Consider the following 15,000-nt stretch of genomic DNA (forward strand, 5'->3'; position numbering starts at 1 on the left):
TATCATTGACAGAGTAATGGTACCAGTCGTATCATTGACAGAGTAATGGTACCAGTCGTATCATTGACAGAGTAATGGTACCAGTCGTATCATTGACAGAGTAATGGTACCAGTCGTATCATTGACACATGAATAGAACCTGGAACAGAGAGAGAGAGAGAGTTTGGTAAATGACAGCACTAAGGAGAGAGGGAGGAAAAGGGAGTTGGGTTAGAGTGAGTGGGGGAGGCTGTGTCTCCCTGGCTCAAAATAGTGTGGCATTCCTCTCTCTCTCTCTCTCTCTCTCTCTCTCTCTCTCTCTCTCTCTCTCTCTCTCTCTCTCACACACACACACACACACACACACACACACACACACACACACAAAGGTTATATATTCATCTGTGTCTTTCCGTCCGTTTGTTTGTTAAAAGTATCTCAAATAGTTATTAATCGGATTTCCGTCAAGTGTGGTGAACAGGCAAACAGTTGGTAGAGCAAGAGTTTATCAGATTTCGAGGTGACTTCGAATCCGGATGCAACAATGATTAAATTTTATTGGTGTTGGCGGAGGTATGCTGCCTCTGAGATTATGTAAGACTGTGTAGGCGTGCAGACTGTGTGAGACCGTAAAAATGTTCGCCTGACAAGAAAAGGGAATTAGAGCAGTAGGTCTTAAGATTTACATGTATTGGCGTTGGAGAAGATATGCGCTGAGTGACTTCTAGTTTTAAAAATCTCCAGCTTTTCCGTAAAATTTGCTTTAATCATTTATATCCGTACAAGATGCTGCTTCTCCTCATTTCCCTGTACGACTTGACGCTTCACTCCGAAAATGTCCTTTATCGTGTTACCAAACGATTTTTTTTTTTACATTCTCTCCAAAGCTGAATAAAAACGTCAGAAAGGAATAAAATTAAACGCCTCATTGTAGTGAAGTGGATAAGTGGAGGGTATCTGCTGTACATTCTCTCTCTCTCTCTCTCTCTCTCTCTCTCTCTCTCTCTCTCTCTCTCTCTCTCTCTGCCCCCATACATTCCATGTTTAAATAACTTATCCCTTTTGTTACGACTGTATGGAGAGAGAGGGAGAGAATGACTAAATTATCACTTTCCTCCCAACCCCTCCATTCTCTCTCTCTCTCTCTCTCTCTCTCTCTCTCTCTCTCTCTCTCGTCATATATTTAAATGTGCCTAAAAACATCAAGAATTTCACGGGTAAAGCAGCGGAAGTGACGCGCGATGACGTCACAGCATGGCCGTTTGTTTACTTCCGGGTAGGACAGTTTTTGACGTCATTTTATGCTTAGTTTGGCCGTGTTGATGATGATAATAATAATAATAATGCGAAATGTGGAAAAGAAATTGCCAAGGAAGAAATGATTTGCTGTCACCAAAGCCTCCTAGAATACAGTATGACAAAAAAAAAATAGCACTGCTCCCTCTGAGCAGGGGTAACGTGCAGAATAAGTCGCTAAGGAAAAGATGCTACGAAATCTCCAAAGCCATGTAGAATGTGTAGACGTGTATGTAGGATGTTAATAAGTATTGAGTACACGTGGATAATTAACAGACAAAAACATTGGACCTTGATGGAGCGGTGGTTAGAGCAGCAGTAACCAGCGACTCTCTCTCTCTCTCTCTCTCTCTCTCTCTCTCTCTCTCTCTCTCTCTCTTACGAGATCACTTTTACGGGGAGAAAGGATGAAATTGAGGGATGAGATAGAGTTATATGAGAGAGGGGGTGTAAGTTGGGGGAGGGCAGCGAAATGACATGGAACAGGGTGACATGGAGGCGATTTGTTTGTTGCAGTCCCTAACGGTATTAAAGCGTCAGGCTATACACATAGATATATAGACTTTTAAGTGGGAAAGGCAAACGCAAAGACAAGATGCATATTAGGTTTGAATCGTTTTCTCCGGCGAGATTGTTATTATTATTATTATTATTATTATTATTATTATTTAACTCCTTCATTTAGAAAGATCTCCTCTAAATTGAACAAAAGCGTCAGATGATAGTAAGTAAAAAGTAATGAGATTCAAAGGGTAAAAAAAAAAGAAAAAAGATAGCACTTCTTTATTACCCGTTTGAGGGCGTGTGAGGAAGTTAGACTGTTGTGGTCCAGATCATTTAGCCCTAGGAAACCACTCAACGTCTCAGCCAGAATTTTCATAAGTAGAGTAGTAGGAAATAGACGCGGAACTACGTGGCGCATCGAGAGAGAGAGGGAGAGAGAGAGAGAGAGAGAGAGAGAGAGAGAGAAAGAGAGAGAGAGAGTCAAAATCCTTAGGCGGCTACAGCGAAGCACTAAATGACGCCATGCTAGAATGAATCACCTTTCGTATGAGCTAAAGTGAACCATCATGTGGGCTTTACTGTACTCTCTTTAACTTGGCCATAAATTGCAATCTCTCCATCCTGTATGCTGATTTGTATGAAGGGATTAACACATGCATATGGTGTTAGTCGCGAAGTAGTACTGTGGGAAGTATGGAGAGCCCTAGCATTGTCTTTTTCTGCAACTCGCCTACATGAAGTAAGCTGCCAGGTTAAGGTAAAAAGGGCATAGTGATGAACCTTGCTTGTGAAAATCCCTAGGGTGTGACCGACTGACCTGGCCACTTACAGAGATGCTTTCATATCTGCATCCAGGCGCGTGTAGGAATCGTTGCACACACTCTGCTTCGACCTGGGACCTCTGTCAACGGTGCCACCAACGAGGCGTCTTAGGAAAAAGCAAATAGATCAATAAATGAATCAGTAAATGAGAAGGAGAAGGAAAGCACGTGCAATGCTCCTCACACCATCAAGTTGTTACTAGGTGGGTACAGGGATGGCCTTGGTTGGTCCTTGCATTCTCCATTCCCAGTGTAGTAGTGTTAGTGCTGGTTGGCATGGCTTGAACCTCATCTGGCCGCCAACCTTTACAACCTTATCAGACCGCGAACCTGTACAAACTCATATGACCGCCAACCTTTACAACCTTATCAGACCGCGAACCTGTACAAACTCATATGACCGCCAACCTTTACAACCTTATCAGACCGCGAACCTGTACAAACTCATATGACCGCCAACCTGTACAACCTTATCAGACCGCGAACCTGTACAAACTCATATGACCGCCAACCTGTACAACCTCAACTGGCCCCCAACCTGTACAGCCTCATCTGACCGTTAACGTGTACAACCTCATCTGACCGCGAACCTATGCTTGCCCGTCTGCAGTACACCATCTTCCATTCCGGGGATAAAGCGGGGAGTTGGGGAGCGTATGTTTAATCAGGCATTTTACCGCAACACTGTTCATTTATATCGCCGCGTGAAGATGTCCGTCTTAAGAAACCCTGTTGCAGTAGTAGTAGTAGCAGTAGTAGCAGAATTAATAGTAATAGTAGTGGTATTTTTTATAGTAGTAGTAGTAGTGGGAAGAGGAGGAATATAATAGTAGTAATAGTATAGTGTTAGTAGAAGTAGTAGTAGGTAAATAAAAACGTATCATGTGTACCGGTAACAGTGCATAAATAACCACCGTAGTGAAGAGGCTAATTTAACCCTTTCACAACGATGACCACTCTCACCCGTTTCATACTTCCCTCCGGCCATCTTAGTCAGCCTGGGGGAGACCTGTGCCATAGTGAAGGGGGTAGCCATCATCAGCTTTCAGTACGGTAACATTAGCCTATGTAGAGTGTTCATGTTTCCTTGGCGATTTTCATAAGCTGTGGAGAGCCCCGGTACTAGAGGGGTTAAAATGAGATGAATCTAGCCACTCCAGTTCTTAGTCTCGCCTGTGCTGAATGAAATCGTCTGAATGTATGTGGGGTGGACGGGAGTACGACGATGGATGAAGGGAAGAACTGAAGGAAAGAAGAACGGAAGCATCAAAGGCTAGAATGAATGTAGGAAGGAAGGCAAGAAAGAGGAAACGAAGGAAGGAGAGGGAAGCATCAAAGGCTAGAATGAATGTAGGTAGGAAGGAGGGCGAGAAAGATGGAACGAAGGAAGGTGGGAAGCATCAAAGGATGGAAGGAATGTAGGTAGGAAGGAAGGAAGAAGAGGAAGATGGAACGGAGGAAGGAAGAGTGATGATGGAAGATACGGGAGTGGAAGGAGAGAAGGAATAAGGAAGGGTGTTAAACAATCTACTTACCTGGGTAGGGGGGTTTAAAGGTCTTGTTTGCAGTACCCCCCCCCCCTCTCTCTCTCTCTCTCTCTCTCTCTTTAATCTCTTCCTCCTTTCCCCCTTTCTTCCCACCATCCTTCTCTCCCTTATTCTTTTTCACTCTCTTTCCTTACCTGCATTGCTCCCTAACTTTCTCCATCCCTCTTCCTCTTTTCACATTCTTTGTCCATTCCCTCCCTTACTTTCTTTCGTGTACTTCATCTTAATAGGGTGGCTGGTAGAGAGAAGTGTATATAAAAAAAATATATACACTTCCCTCCCTTTCCTCTCCTTCTCTCCCCCTTCCTTCATTCCTTCCTTTCTCCTCGCTCCCACCGCCTCTCTCCCCCCTTACCACCATCCCCATTTCCTCTCTTTCTCCCGCTTTCTAATTTTTCACCTCCTTTTCCAACTTTCTTTCGCCTCCCTCCTTTCTCTTCCCTCCACCTCCTCTCCCTCCATCCCTCCCCCCTCCTCCTCCTCTCCCCTCCCTCTACCCCCTCCCCTCCCCTCCCTCTACCCCCTCCTCTCCCCTCCCTCTACCCCCTCCCCTCCCCTCCCCTTCTTCCCTTGAGCCGGCCATGAGGTAAGGGGTGGTACCGGCTGTATGCGTCCCAGTCAGCCGGCCACCTCCACGCCGATCGGACCCTTGTCAGTGTTACTCCCCCACCTCTGTAACACAACACACCGCCACAAGTTAGTACCCTGCCTCTCCTGTACTGCCGTGTGCTCTTGGTGTACTGTGGTATGCGATTCGTTTTGTAACCAGGCACATTTTAGTACTGTACTCCCTGACGTATGGTTTTTCTAGTCAGGTTTTCCATACATCGGTTAATATTGTGTGCTTTTCCAGTATCTTAGTGTACAGTGTGATTTGTAGTGAGACCCTCGACTTACCTATACTATCACAAATTATGCTGCTTTTTTACTTCAACTTTTCCCTGATTTTCATTGTTTTGTGTACCACATAGCTCAGTGGCAGAAAATAGACCATACGACAGCTCTGCATACTTTCCTTGGCACTTCTTCGTGACCAGCATCATATTCTAGTGTTAATCTAGTGTTATAGCTCTGCATTCAAGGTTGAGAGCAATTTTAGTACAAGTTAGCGCGAGAAAGATAAAGTTGTTCCTTAGTCTGTTGTACTGTTTATAATTTTCATCAGTGTGTTCCTTCAGCTGTTTTTACTAACGTGATATTATGTCTTGTGTATAGACGGTTTTCATACGCTGCTCCATAGAATGTCCCTTTGGGTAGGCCTACTGGTGATTTTCTTATTTTGTCCTGTATCTATAATTCCCGTATTCATCTTTAATGCGGAGGTGTATAGTACAAAATGCTGGTCACGAAGAAGTGTTGTGAAAAAGATGTAGAGCTTAGTACTGTCTCAGCCTGCGATTTTCGTGACACAGCAGCATAAGGACGAAAATCTCCACCAAAATTAGGTGGAAGAATTACTGTATGTTGTAGTAGTTGTAGGATGGTGGAAAGAGAGGGGGAAAGGAGGAAGAGATTAGAGAGAGAGAGAGGGGGGGGGGTACTGCAAACAAGACCTGTATTAGCGGTGTATTTTATGATTTAGCTACATACTGTACACTCCCGTGGCATTAGTACTGTGCTCTCTTGTACTACCCTGTTCTTAGTGTACAATGATGTCTCGTTTGGTTTTCTGTACAATTGTTTGTATGGTATTGTTTTTTCTTTATCTTTCCTATTCATTAGTACTATGCTCTTGCTTTACCCGGTTATACCTGGTCAGGTTCTCCATATACGACGTGCTGTCACTGCGATTTCTGTACAGTGATTTGTTACTACGCCGATCATCCATACACTTTAGTACTGTACTGTTTTGTGCCACTTCCTGTACCATGATTTCACTGTTAAGGTACTATACACTGCCAGTATTGTGCTGCTGTGCTATTCGTATATTATATTTCTAGTCAGGTGTTCTCTGGTGCATTGTGATGTTTTGGTTTTCCAAACATACAGTACTAAATCAACAGTATTGTACCCTACTCCATGCCACACAGGTACACTACTTTCGCTCTCACTATCATTCACCTTATCACTTACTCATTGTCAGGCGCGCGCGCTCGTACACATACATACACGCATGTACATGTGCTCACACACATACATACACGCATGTACATGTGCTCACACACATACATACACGCATGCATATACGAGTATATACACATACACGCACGCGCGTGTACGCACACACACACGCGCGCGCGCACACACACACACACACACACACACACACATATGCATGCACGCACGCACATGCACGCACACACACACACAAACATGCATGCAGACGCGCGCGGGCTCAAGAACACACACACACACACACACACACACAAACACACACACACACACACACACACACACACACACACACACACACACACACACACACACACACAGGGAGAATTATGCTACCATTGTTATCTCTCTTTCCTCTAATGTAATTACTACTTTCCATAGCCAGGTGATAGACAACACTTAGGCTATATTTATTTTTCTGACTCTGGGCATAGGCATAACAGCCCGTTCCCTGAGGCCGAGCAGTCCCACTTACTATAGACCTCCACATGTCACCACTTCGTCGCTAACACCCACCAACCATATTGATTTTTTTTTTTTAAATAAGAGAACGGAGGAAGGAAAAACAAATGGGGAAAAAAAGTAATCATATTGAATACATGCTAGGGCTGTCTCATACAGGACTGGTGGATTGGTATTAGCGGGGGTATTTTTATGACATGTCTGGCGAGTCTTTGGTAAAGCAGTAAAGTCTGTTTTCATTCAAATCCTTAAACTGTTCTCTTCCCTAGTCAGAATTCAAGCCTGAGACCATTAGGTCTGCAAGCCACCTCTCTTCCGGATTGGCCACCACCTCCCCCAAAGCTGGCAAGCTTTGTGGACGTGGAGTGTGTGTAGAGTGGACTGATGCATGAGTGGCTCACTATCAGTACCCGTGTTGGTGGGAGACGGGTGTGTGATAGCCTCCTGGTTGTATGTACAGGGTGTGCCAGGAATTGTGTGGGAAACTTGAGGAGGTTATTCTTGCCTTCATGTTTAGTAATGTTGTCAGTATTAACCTAAATCCAGTTAACAGTTATGAAGTTAAAAGTATTGATAACCTTATAAACGAAAAGTACTCCTCATAATTAACACAGGGTCATCACTGTAGCTTCATAACGGCTGATAATTGAACCCATGTTTGTGACATTTACTACTATAAATTATATCTGGAATAACCTCGGGAAGTTTTCAGGTTTCCCAGCTGAACACCCAGTAGGACCGAGTCATTTAAAATAATTAATAATAATAATTATGATGATGATGCGGTGATAGGAGGGAAGGTGATGGTGAATGGCGAGGGGTAGAATATTTAAAATTTTGACGTTCATGTACATATAAGTTTGCGTTTTTAACCTGACACGTACCCAACCAACTCCTGTCAGCCCAGGCGATGGTCAGGTGTAGTTAAATAGGAAGGGCGAGTAGCTGAGGAGTCCCGTCTTACCTCATAACTAAGGTTCATTGGATTTCTTGCTGTCACGGCTTGGTGTTCATACTTTTTACTCTAACTTAGCCTTAAATTAGTCTCTCCATGTTGAACGCTGAGTTAAAACAAGATTAACATTGGAATATCATGCTTATCAAGAGGAACTGATATGAAAGTATGTAGAGCCATAGTATTGTCTTGTGCCACTGACTTACGTAAAATAAGCAACCAAAGGACAAAAATCTAGGACAGGTTAAGGTAACACGGGTATAGTTGTGGCAGTGGCCTAGTTCAGATGGAAAATGAGTCGACTCTAATGTTATCTGTTGATTGGTTTAGAATTTTGTAAATGTTTGAGCGGCGAGATCTGAAAGTAAAAGTAGATAAGCGATGAACAGTGCTTGTTGAAAGATAAGGTGACCGTGTAATGGTTTGGTGAATGGAGGGAGTGGGGGGCGTCTGAGTGGCGTTGGGTATCTTCTCATTTTTATTTTTGTTATGCTCAGGGTGGTCAAATAATGCACTCAGGGGCTGGTTGAGTCTGCTGGTTTGGGTGTGGGTGTGGCAGTTGTAGTAGGAAACGTATAAATGGTGCATGATAAATCTAGATAATGATGAGCCGCCCTTGTCACACAGGATAAATCGACTAGAGTGGAATACGTTAATATACGCGTGTTACACCTAGTATTCTTATTATTTGTAGTGTAGACATTTGGTTCAGTAATATAGAAATGGATGGATATAATGGGCCAAATATATCCAAGGAAGTGGCGTTAAATCTCAGAAGCAATAAAACACAGCCCTGGAGTCTGTTGTATATAAACGCCATATTGCGTGCGCGTAGATCCCACACTGGTGTAGTCAGCAAACATAGACGTATTATCTAATCATCGCATGCGTAAGAAATGGTAAAAAACTTTTCCATTTTTACACCGCCTACGACGTTCCTCTTCCACTAAATAACATTTATTGTCTTACAAATGTGAATACTTTTGCAGTTTTTTCTTCCAACCACCAAACTTTCCTCTGGCGTGTAAAATCGTTGTTACATGAGTAAAATAACGAATTTTCCCACAGCAGTCAGACGGTAAACCCTACGGCCCTGGTTATCATGGTGCAGTGATAAGAGTGGAGGGACATGCGTGAAGTGGAGGGCAGTGGGGGCCAAGGAAATGAACTGATAGGCGCTGTGAAGGCCTTGATACGGTGTGGGGGTCAGAGTAGACAGGCTGTGAGAGGACTGCATTATCCCTTTCAACCCGAGAACGTCTTTTAGTCCTGTTACCTTGGGACTGTTTCACGCAGCTTGTAGACATCCAACCATGGGAGTTAGTCTTTATTAATTTCATGCCAGCCACACGTCTCTCCTAATCGTTCTGGGACACAGAGATTAATGATGTATAGGTCAAGGTGCGTTAGTGACCTCATAACTTGCGGGGGTGACGCATTGGCGTTTAAGAACAAGTAAAATTGGCAGACAGTCCTTTAATTCCATGACGTATTTATTCTTACTTTCCCTAGATGTGTGTGTGTGTGTGTGTGTGTGTGTGTGTGTGTGTGTGTGTGTGTGTGTGTGTGTGTGTGTGTGTATTTCCGTGTTGGTGTGTGGCTTAGGCAGGGTTCCCGGGGACTGGTTTGGCAAGGCTTATATTTAGGCCTGCCAAAACTCCCTCCAGCCCTCACTCCCTGCTCTCATATGAATGGACGCTGGCACACGCACGCACGCGCGAGACGCATACACACACACACACACACACACACACACACACACACACACACACGCACACGCACGCGCGCGCGCGCGCATACACACACACACGCATACACACACACACGCATACACGCGCGCACACGCATACACGCGCGCACACGCATACACACACACGCATACACACACACGCATACACGCGCGCACACGCATACACGCGCGCACACGCATACACGCGCGCACACGCATACACACACACACACACACACACACACACACACACACACACACACACACACACACACACACACACACACACACACACACACACACACACACTGTACAGCTAGATACGTAGGTAAATACATGAATGGATGGATGGACAGATGGATGAAGGAAAGGGAAAGTTGTGGAATGTACTCATAGATATGCATGGGTGAATGGATGGTTAGTAGGATGGCTGGTTGAATGGATGGATAGCAGGTTGGTTGGTCGGATGTGGTTGGTCGGTTGGTTGTTCAGTGGTTAAGTAGTCAGGTGAATGGTAAGTTTGCTGGATGGTTGGTTGAATGTACGGTTGATTGGTTGGTCGGTTACATATATAGTTGGTCGGTTGGATGAACGGATGGATGGTTGATTGGTTGGCTGGTCGGTTGGTCGGTTTGATGGTTGGTTAGTTGGTCGGTTGCTTGAATGGATGGATGGGTGGTTGGTCGGTTGGTCGCGTGGATGGATAAGGATGGCTATAGATAATGAAACTTGACCACTTCATCTGAGAGAGAGAGAGAGAGAGAGAGAGTCTGTTTAATCTTAAGTGGAAGAAACCCTTTACCACTTCTTTAGAGAGACAGACAGACAGACAGACAGAGAGAGACTGTTTAATCTTAAGTGGTATATTGTAAACTGCGTCGCGTCACCAGCACAGGGTCATTACTGAGTGGTGTGTGTTGGTAGATTAGGATATATGTAGTTGGATTTGTAACTGGATAGGATAGGATGGATTTTGTATATACTGGGTTAGGATTATTAAGTGGTGGTGGTGGTGGTGATAACAGGATGAGATAATATCTTTTAAGGTGTGGTGGTGGTGGTGGTGGGGTGGTGATGGTGATGTGGATTCTTACCGGTATGTCAAATGTGGTAGTTGTGATGCAGTAAAGTGTGGTGTGTGGTATGGGGTCATTGTGTAACTTAAGTGGTGTGGTGTGGTGGTTGTGGTTGTGTGGTGTGGTGTAATGTGTGGTGATCTGAGGTGAGGTGAATGTGCGATGTGGTGTGATGATGGTGATTGTATAATTTAGGTGTGGTGTGTTGGTGTGGCGAAGTGGTGTGGTATAATTTAGGTGTGGTGTGTTGGTGTGGCGAAGTGGTGTGGTAGTGTGGTGCCAAACCTGCGAGTGGTGACCTTGGCTAGTGGGGGGGGGTAGGGTGGCAGCGGGGGTGAGGAGAAGGGGGGGAGGAGTAGGGTGGAGGCGGGTGTGGTGATGGAGGGTGATGAGGTGGAGTGGGGTGTGGGAGTGGGGGGATTCACATGACTATAATCCTTTTGTTTTCATCTGACGGAACCGAGCCAATCTTACAACATGAATATTGAGATAGGAATGAGTCTCCCTGGTTAGTAGTAATCTTCATCTCCCAATCTTACACCACTTGGCTGTCGATTAAGCTGATTAAGCTGAAAAAGTGTTAGGGATCTCTGTTGTGTGGAAGCAGATAGATTATAGCATGTTTGAACTCTTTACTCCCAGGATTTCCTCGCGACAGTACAAAATTGCATATAGTCCATTCCAAAGTAGGATTATATATAGAAGGGGAGGAGCTGGAGGGATGGGGTGGATAAGCATTTACATGAGGGTGGTGTGAGTTGCAAGGAAGGCAGCATGGTGGCGGAAGACAAGGTGGCATGGAGACGATTTGTTTGTGACCATCCCCTTCTAGGACAAGGCGTCCGGCTATAGATAGAGACGACGCGCACTCTTCCACACCTGCCCCTACTTCCTCATTTAAACTCCATCACGTGTAACTATAATTAGGAATGAACTACAATGACAGTGAGTTGACGTGAGAGAATATGGGCAAGTGTGGAGGGGTTTATCGTGGCGGAGTGCGTTCCTTAAACATACCAAATAACTTTAAGCATAATTCCTGTAGTGTTTTTATCTCAGACTGGGGCGGTTCGTGAGCTTGAATGCTAAGTTGCGGTTGCATTAAACTGAGCTGTGAATTAGGAATGAGTCTCCTTGATTACTAGTCATATCTACCCTCCAGTCTGCGTACACTTGGCCATCCACTGAGCTGAAAGAGGTTAGGAATTTTTATGAGGTTAGTCAACGCGCTGTAAACCATTAGCGGGAAATTGTTACGCTGCCTTTTTTAAAACTTTGACAAGCGTGAAGGGTTTAAAGCTTCACAAAACTTGGTGTTGGCGTCAGTAACATTTCCAAGTGCACCAGTCGTGGAGGAGGTGTATTTATTTATGTTGATTCTCACGTCTTTTTTTTTTTTTTTCTTTTTTTTTTTTCATTGCGAGTAGTTTTGGTTTGTCAGAAAGGTAAATAATAGTTGCAGGGGTGAAGGGGATTAGGACAAGTTTAACGGTGAATGATTATTCTCTCTCTCTCTCTCTCTCTCTCTCTCTCTCTCTCTCTCTCTCTCTCTCTCTCTCTCTCTCTCTCTCTCTCTCTCTCTCTCTCTCTCTCTCTCTCTCTCTCTCTCACTCTCTCTTTCCCTCTCCCTCACACACACACACACACACACACACACACACACACACACACACACACACACACACACATACCTCCCCACTTCTTTCCCAACTGCTCTTCCTGTTTCCCCTCCACTCCCTCCATCTTTCCCTCCCCCCCATTCCCCTACTACGCTTCTCTCCCCCCAGCCTCCCTTCTTGCACCCTTCCTGTTTTTCTTTCCTCACTCCCCTCCCCTCCCCTCCCCTCTCCACCCATCCAAATTACAATACTCAAGGTCGTTGGGTTGTAACGCCATGATTCTCTCTCTCTCTCTCTCTCTCTCTCTCTCTCTCTCTCAAACAACACGTGAGAATATTACCATACCATAATATACTCCTGAATATTCGTAGGTTATGTACTTATATATCTCTTATTATGGAGTTTACGTCCTGTACATAATATACTGGTAATGTCACATCTTGATTTTCTCTTGGGGAAGTGTCACGTAAGATTAAATTCTCTTCATTTCCCCTGCAATAGCTATACAGGATGTCTTCAAGGCCCTGCTGGCTTTGCAACACTTGGCTTGTAAACGGTGAAATAGTGATGGGTAGACAGACAGATAAAGCTGGATAGATAGGTAGTATGTTAAGGGGTTTATAGCACGAAATTTCCGTAAACCCAGCCGAACTTTGTAGACACCCTTTATTTTTTTTTTTTAAGTGACAGGTGTGGCACTCCCAGCCATGACACTGACATAATCCCCAACAGTGGCACAGCTGCGTCAGTGAGGGCGGCACACCACTTGGCACTCCATCCACACCTTCCCTCTAATACCACTTTTATACCGCCAGGAATACGGGTGGCGTCATTTGCCGTTTATTCTTGATATCACACGGTTATAACTTTGAGGGAGGCTGTACGAACTGAAAGGGTTAGATATCGTGAACCCCCTTGGATCCTGTGACATCTTTGTTTTACTTGCTGCCACCAGACGATTTCCCTCAACATGGGAGAGCCTTTGGGGTTAATAGAGTATGGGCGGCATTCTACTACGGTTAAGAAGCTTTTCTAACACCTCTTCCTTACCGATTTATTTCCGATTCCGCTCCCTTACTGTATTTTTTATCTGCTCCAGGAGGTAGCTATAAGTATTACCCCGCGTTTGTTTGTGTCTGTCGGTAGGTCGGTCGCTCGCTCCTTCTGTGTGTCTGTCTGTCTGTCTGTTAGCAGGATTACTCAAAAAGTTAGGAACGGATTTTCATGAAATTTTTTGGAAGGGTAGGCTATGGCCCAATGAACAATCGATTAGATTTTCATTGTGGTCCGGAATTATTTGTTTGTTCACACCACATCTCTAAAAGTTCTCAACGAATTTCAATGACATTTCGTGGAAGGGTGGGCCATGGACCAAGAATAAATAGATTAACTTTGGGGCGGATCCGGATCCGGCATTGGCGGAGGTATACTCTCTCTGAGTGCTGCTTTAGTTACTCATGCAATCTGTGTAGATATTTAAGACATAAGAAACAAACCAGGGGATATTAATGAGTAGTTTGGTAAATAAATCGTTATGGAAGAGGTGTTCGGGAGCCTCCTTACCGGACGAGAATACGGGCCAATATTTAACCCCTCCAGTTTGAAGACTTCTCTCGTCTCCTGATCATAACCACCTGAAGACGAAGATTGAAATAAGTCACCGCTCCTAAGGTGTTTAGCTAAGGTGTGGCCTGGGGGGTTGGTGGGTTAGGGTGTGTAACATGTAGGGCAGGTGTGAATATAGAAGCCAGCAGACGTGGCAAACTGGCTGAGGCACAAATAGTGTGACAAGTTAAAGGCCGTGTGTGTGTGAAATACGAGGGCCAGGTTGGATGCCTTGAAATATAGGGCTAGATTATATATACGTACGTCCTTGAGTGGGTCTGCTCCTTGACACTGGATTCTGTAACATTTTCAACTTTGCTCGTTCAGCTGTATTCTCGATGCCATAGTAGGCTTGGTAGCGCTTCATTTTTAGCGGTATATTTTGCATATTACTCCTTACGGCTTTTGTATACTATTTATGTATTTAATGATGTAATACGATATGAGTTTTTGAAGCAGCCTGAATCGCTTAGAAAGAGGTGTTGCGAAACCTCCAAAGCCACTTAAAATACGGTCTCAAAGCCTGTATTCTTTGCAACTTCGGAGGGTTTGTAGCACCTCTTTCTTAGCGATTTCATCCAGACATACAGTAGGTGGCATAAATTCAACCTTGTCATTATTTAGGCTACATTTAATTTTAATACCGACATCTGTGACATAAATTCCACGTCATTGTTTTGTGCTGCAAATACGTTTTATTTAATACCGATATGGGTTGCATAAATAACACAAGAGTACATGTTAAGATGCCTACCCCCCTCCCCCCCAAAAAAATGCTGGGGAAAAAGACTTGGCAAAATGGGCTCAGGCACAAAATACGATATACCAAGTTAGAGGCTGTGAGGTGAGGGCCAAGGTGGGTGCGAGAGAGACGGCCAGAATATATACAGCCTCGAGTTTGTCTGCTGCCTTCTACCTTATGCTGTAACCTCTTTGTACAGTCGTCAGCCGTATTCTCCGTGGCAGTGGAGTCTTCGTAGTACGTCTTCCTGATCGATTTAGTTAGCATTTTACACCTCACCAGTCTGTGGCAGAATGTAAATAACCAGCCTACAAGAGGAATAACTTGTAATGTCCAGAGAAAATCGCTAAGGAATGGGTGTTAGGAAATAATACAATACCACACAGAATACATGACACAGACTGGATGCCTTGTCAGTGGGTGTCATACGAGGTGTACTTTACCGTATTTTACATCTATACTCATTTCACCTTAACTTGGCGTACATTTTTTTCCCTCACGTAGCTCAGTCGCAGAAAAAGATGGCACCGCGGCTGTACCTTTTTTTTCATAG

General features: G+C 44.5%; 1 protein-coding gene across 4 annotated transcripts in view; it reads left to right on the forward strand.

The window, feature by feature from the left end:
• Gyg (glycogenin 1) overlaps positions 1-15,000 on the forward strand; it is an 82,477-nt gene that overhangs the window by 9,262 nt on the left and 58,215 nt on the right. For 3 of the 4 annotated variants that reach the window (XM_080268616.1, XM_080268617.1, XM_080268613.1), the window contains exon 1: positions 4,740-4,843. The exons of the other annotated variant lie outside the window; for it this stretch is intronic. In XM_080268616.1, coding sequence (XP_080124742.1) covers position 4,843 — 1 coding nt within the window. In that variant the 5' untranslated portion in view covers positions 4,740-4,842. Of the gene's footprint in view, positions 1-4,739; positions 4,844-15,000 lie in introns of those variants that run through there. 4 annotated transcript variants of the gene reach the window in all.

Source organism: Coenobita brevimanus, chromosome 28 (genome assembly GCF_032717465.1).
Source record: "Coenobita brevimanus isolate Jiangsu-jjx chromosome 28, ASM3271746v2, whole genome shotgun sequence".
Taxonomy (NCBI): domain Eukaryota; kingdom Metazoa; phylum Arthropoda; class Malacostraca; order Decapoda; family Coenobitidae; genus Coenobita; species Coenobita brevimanus.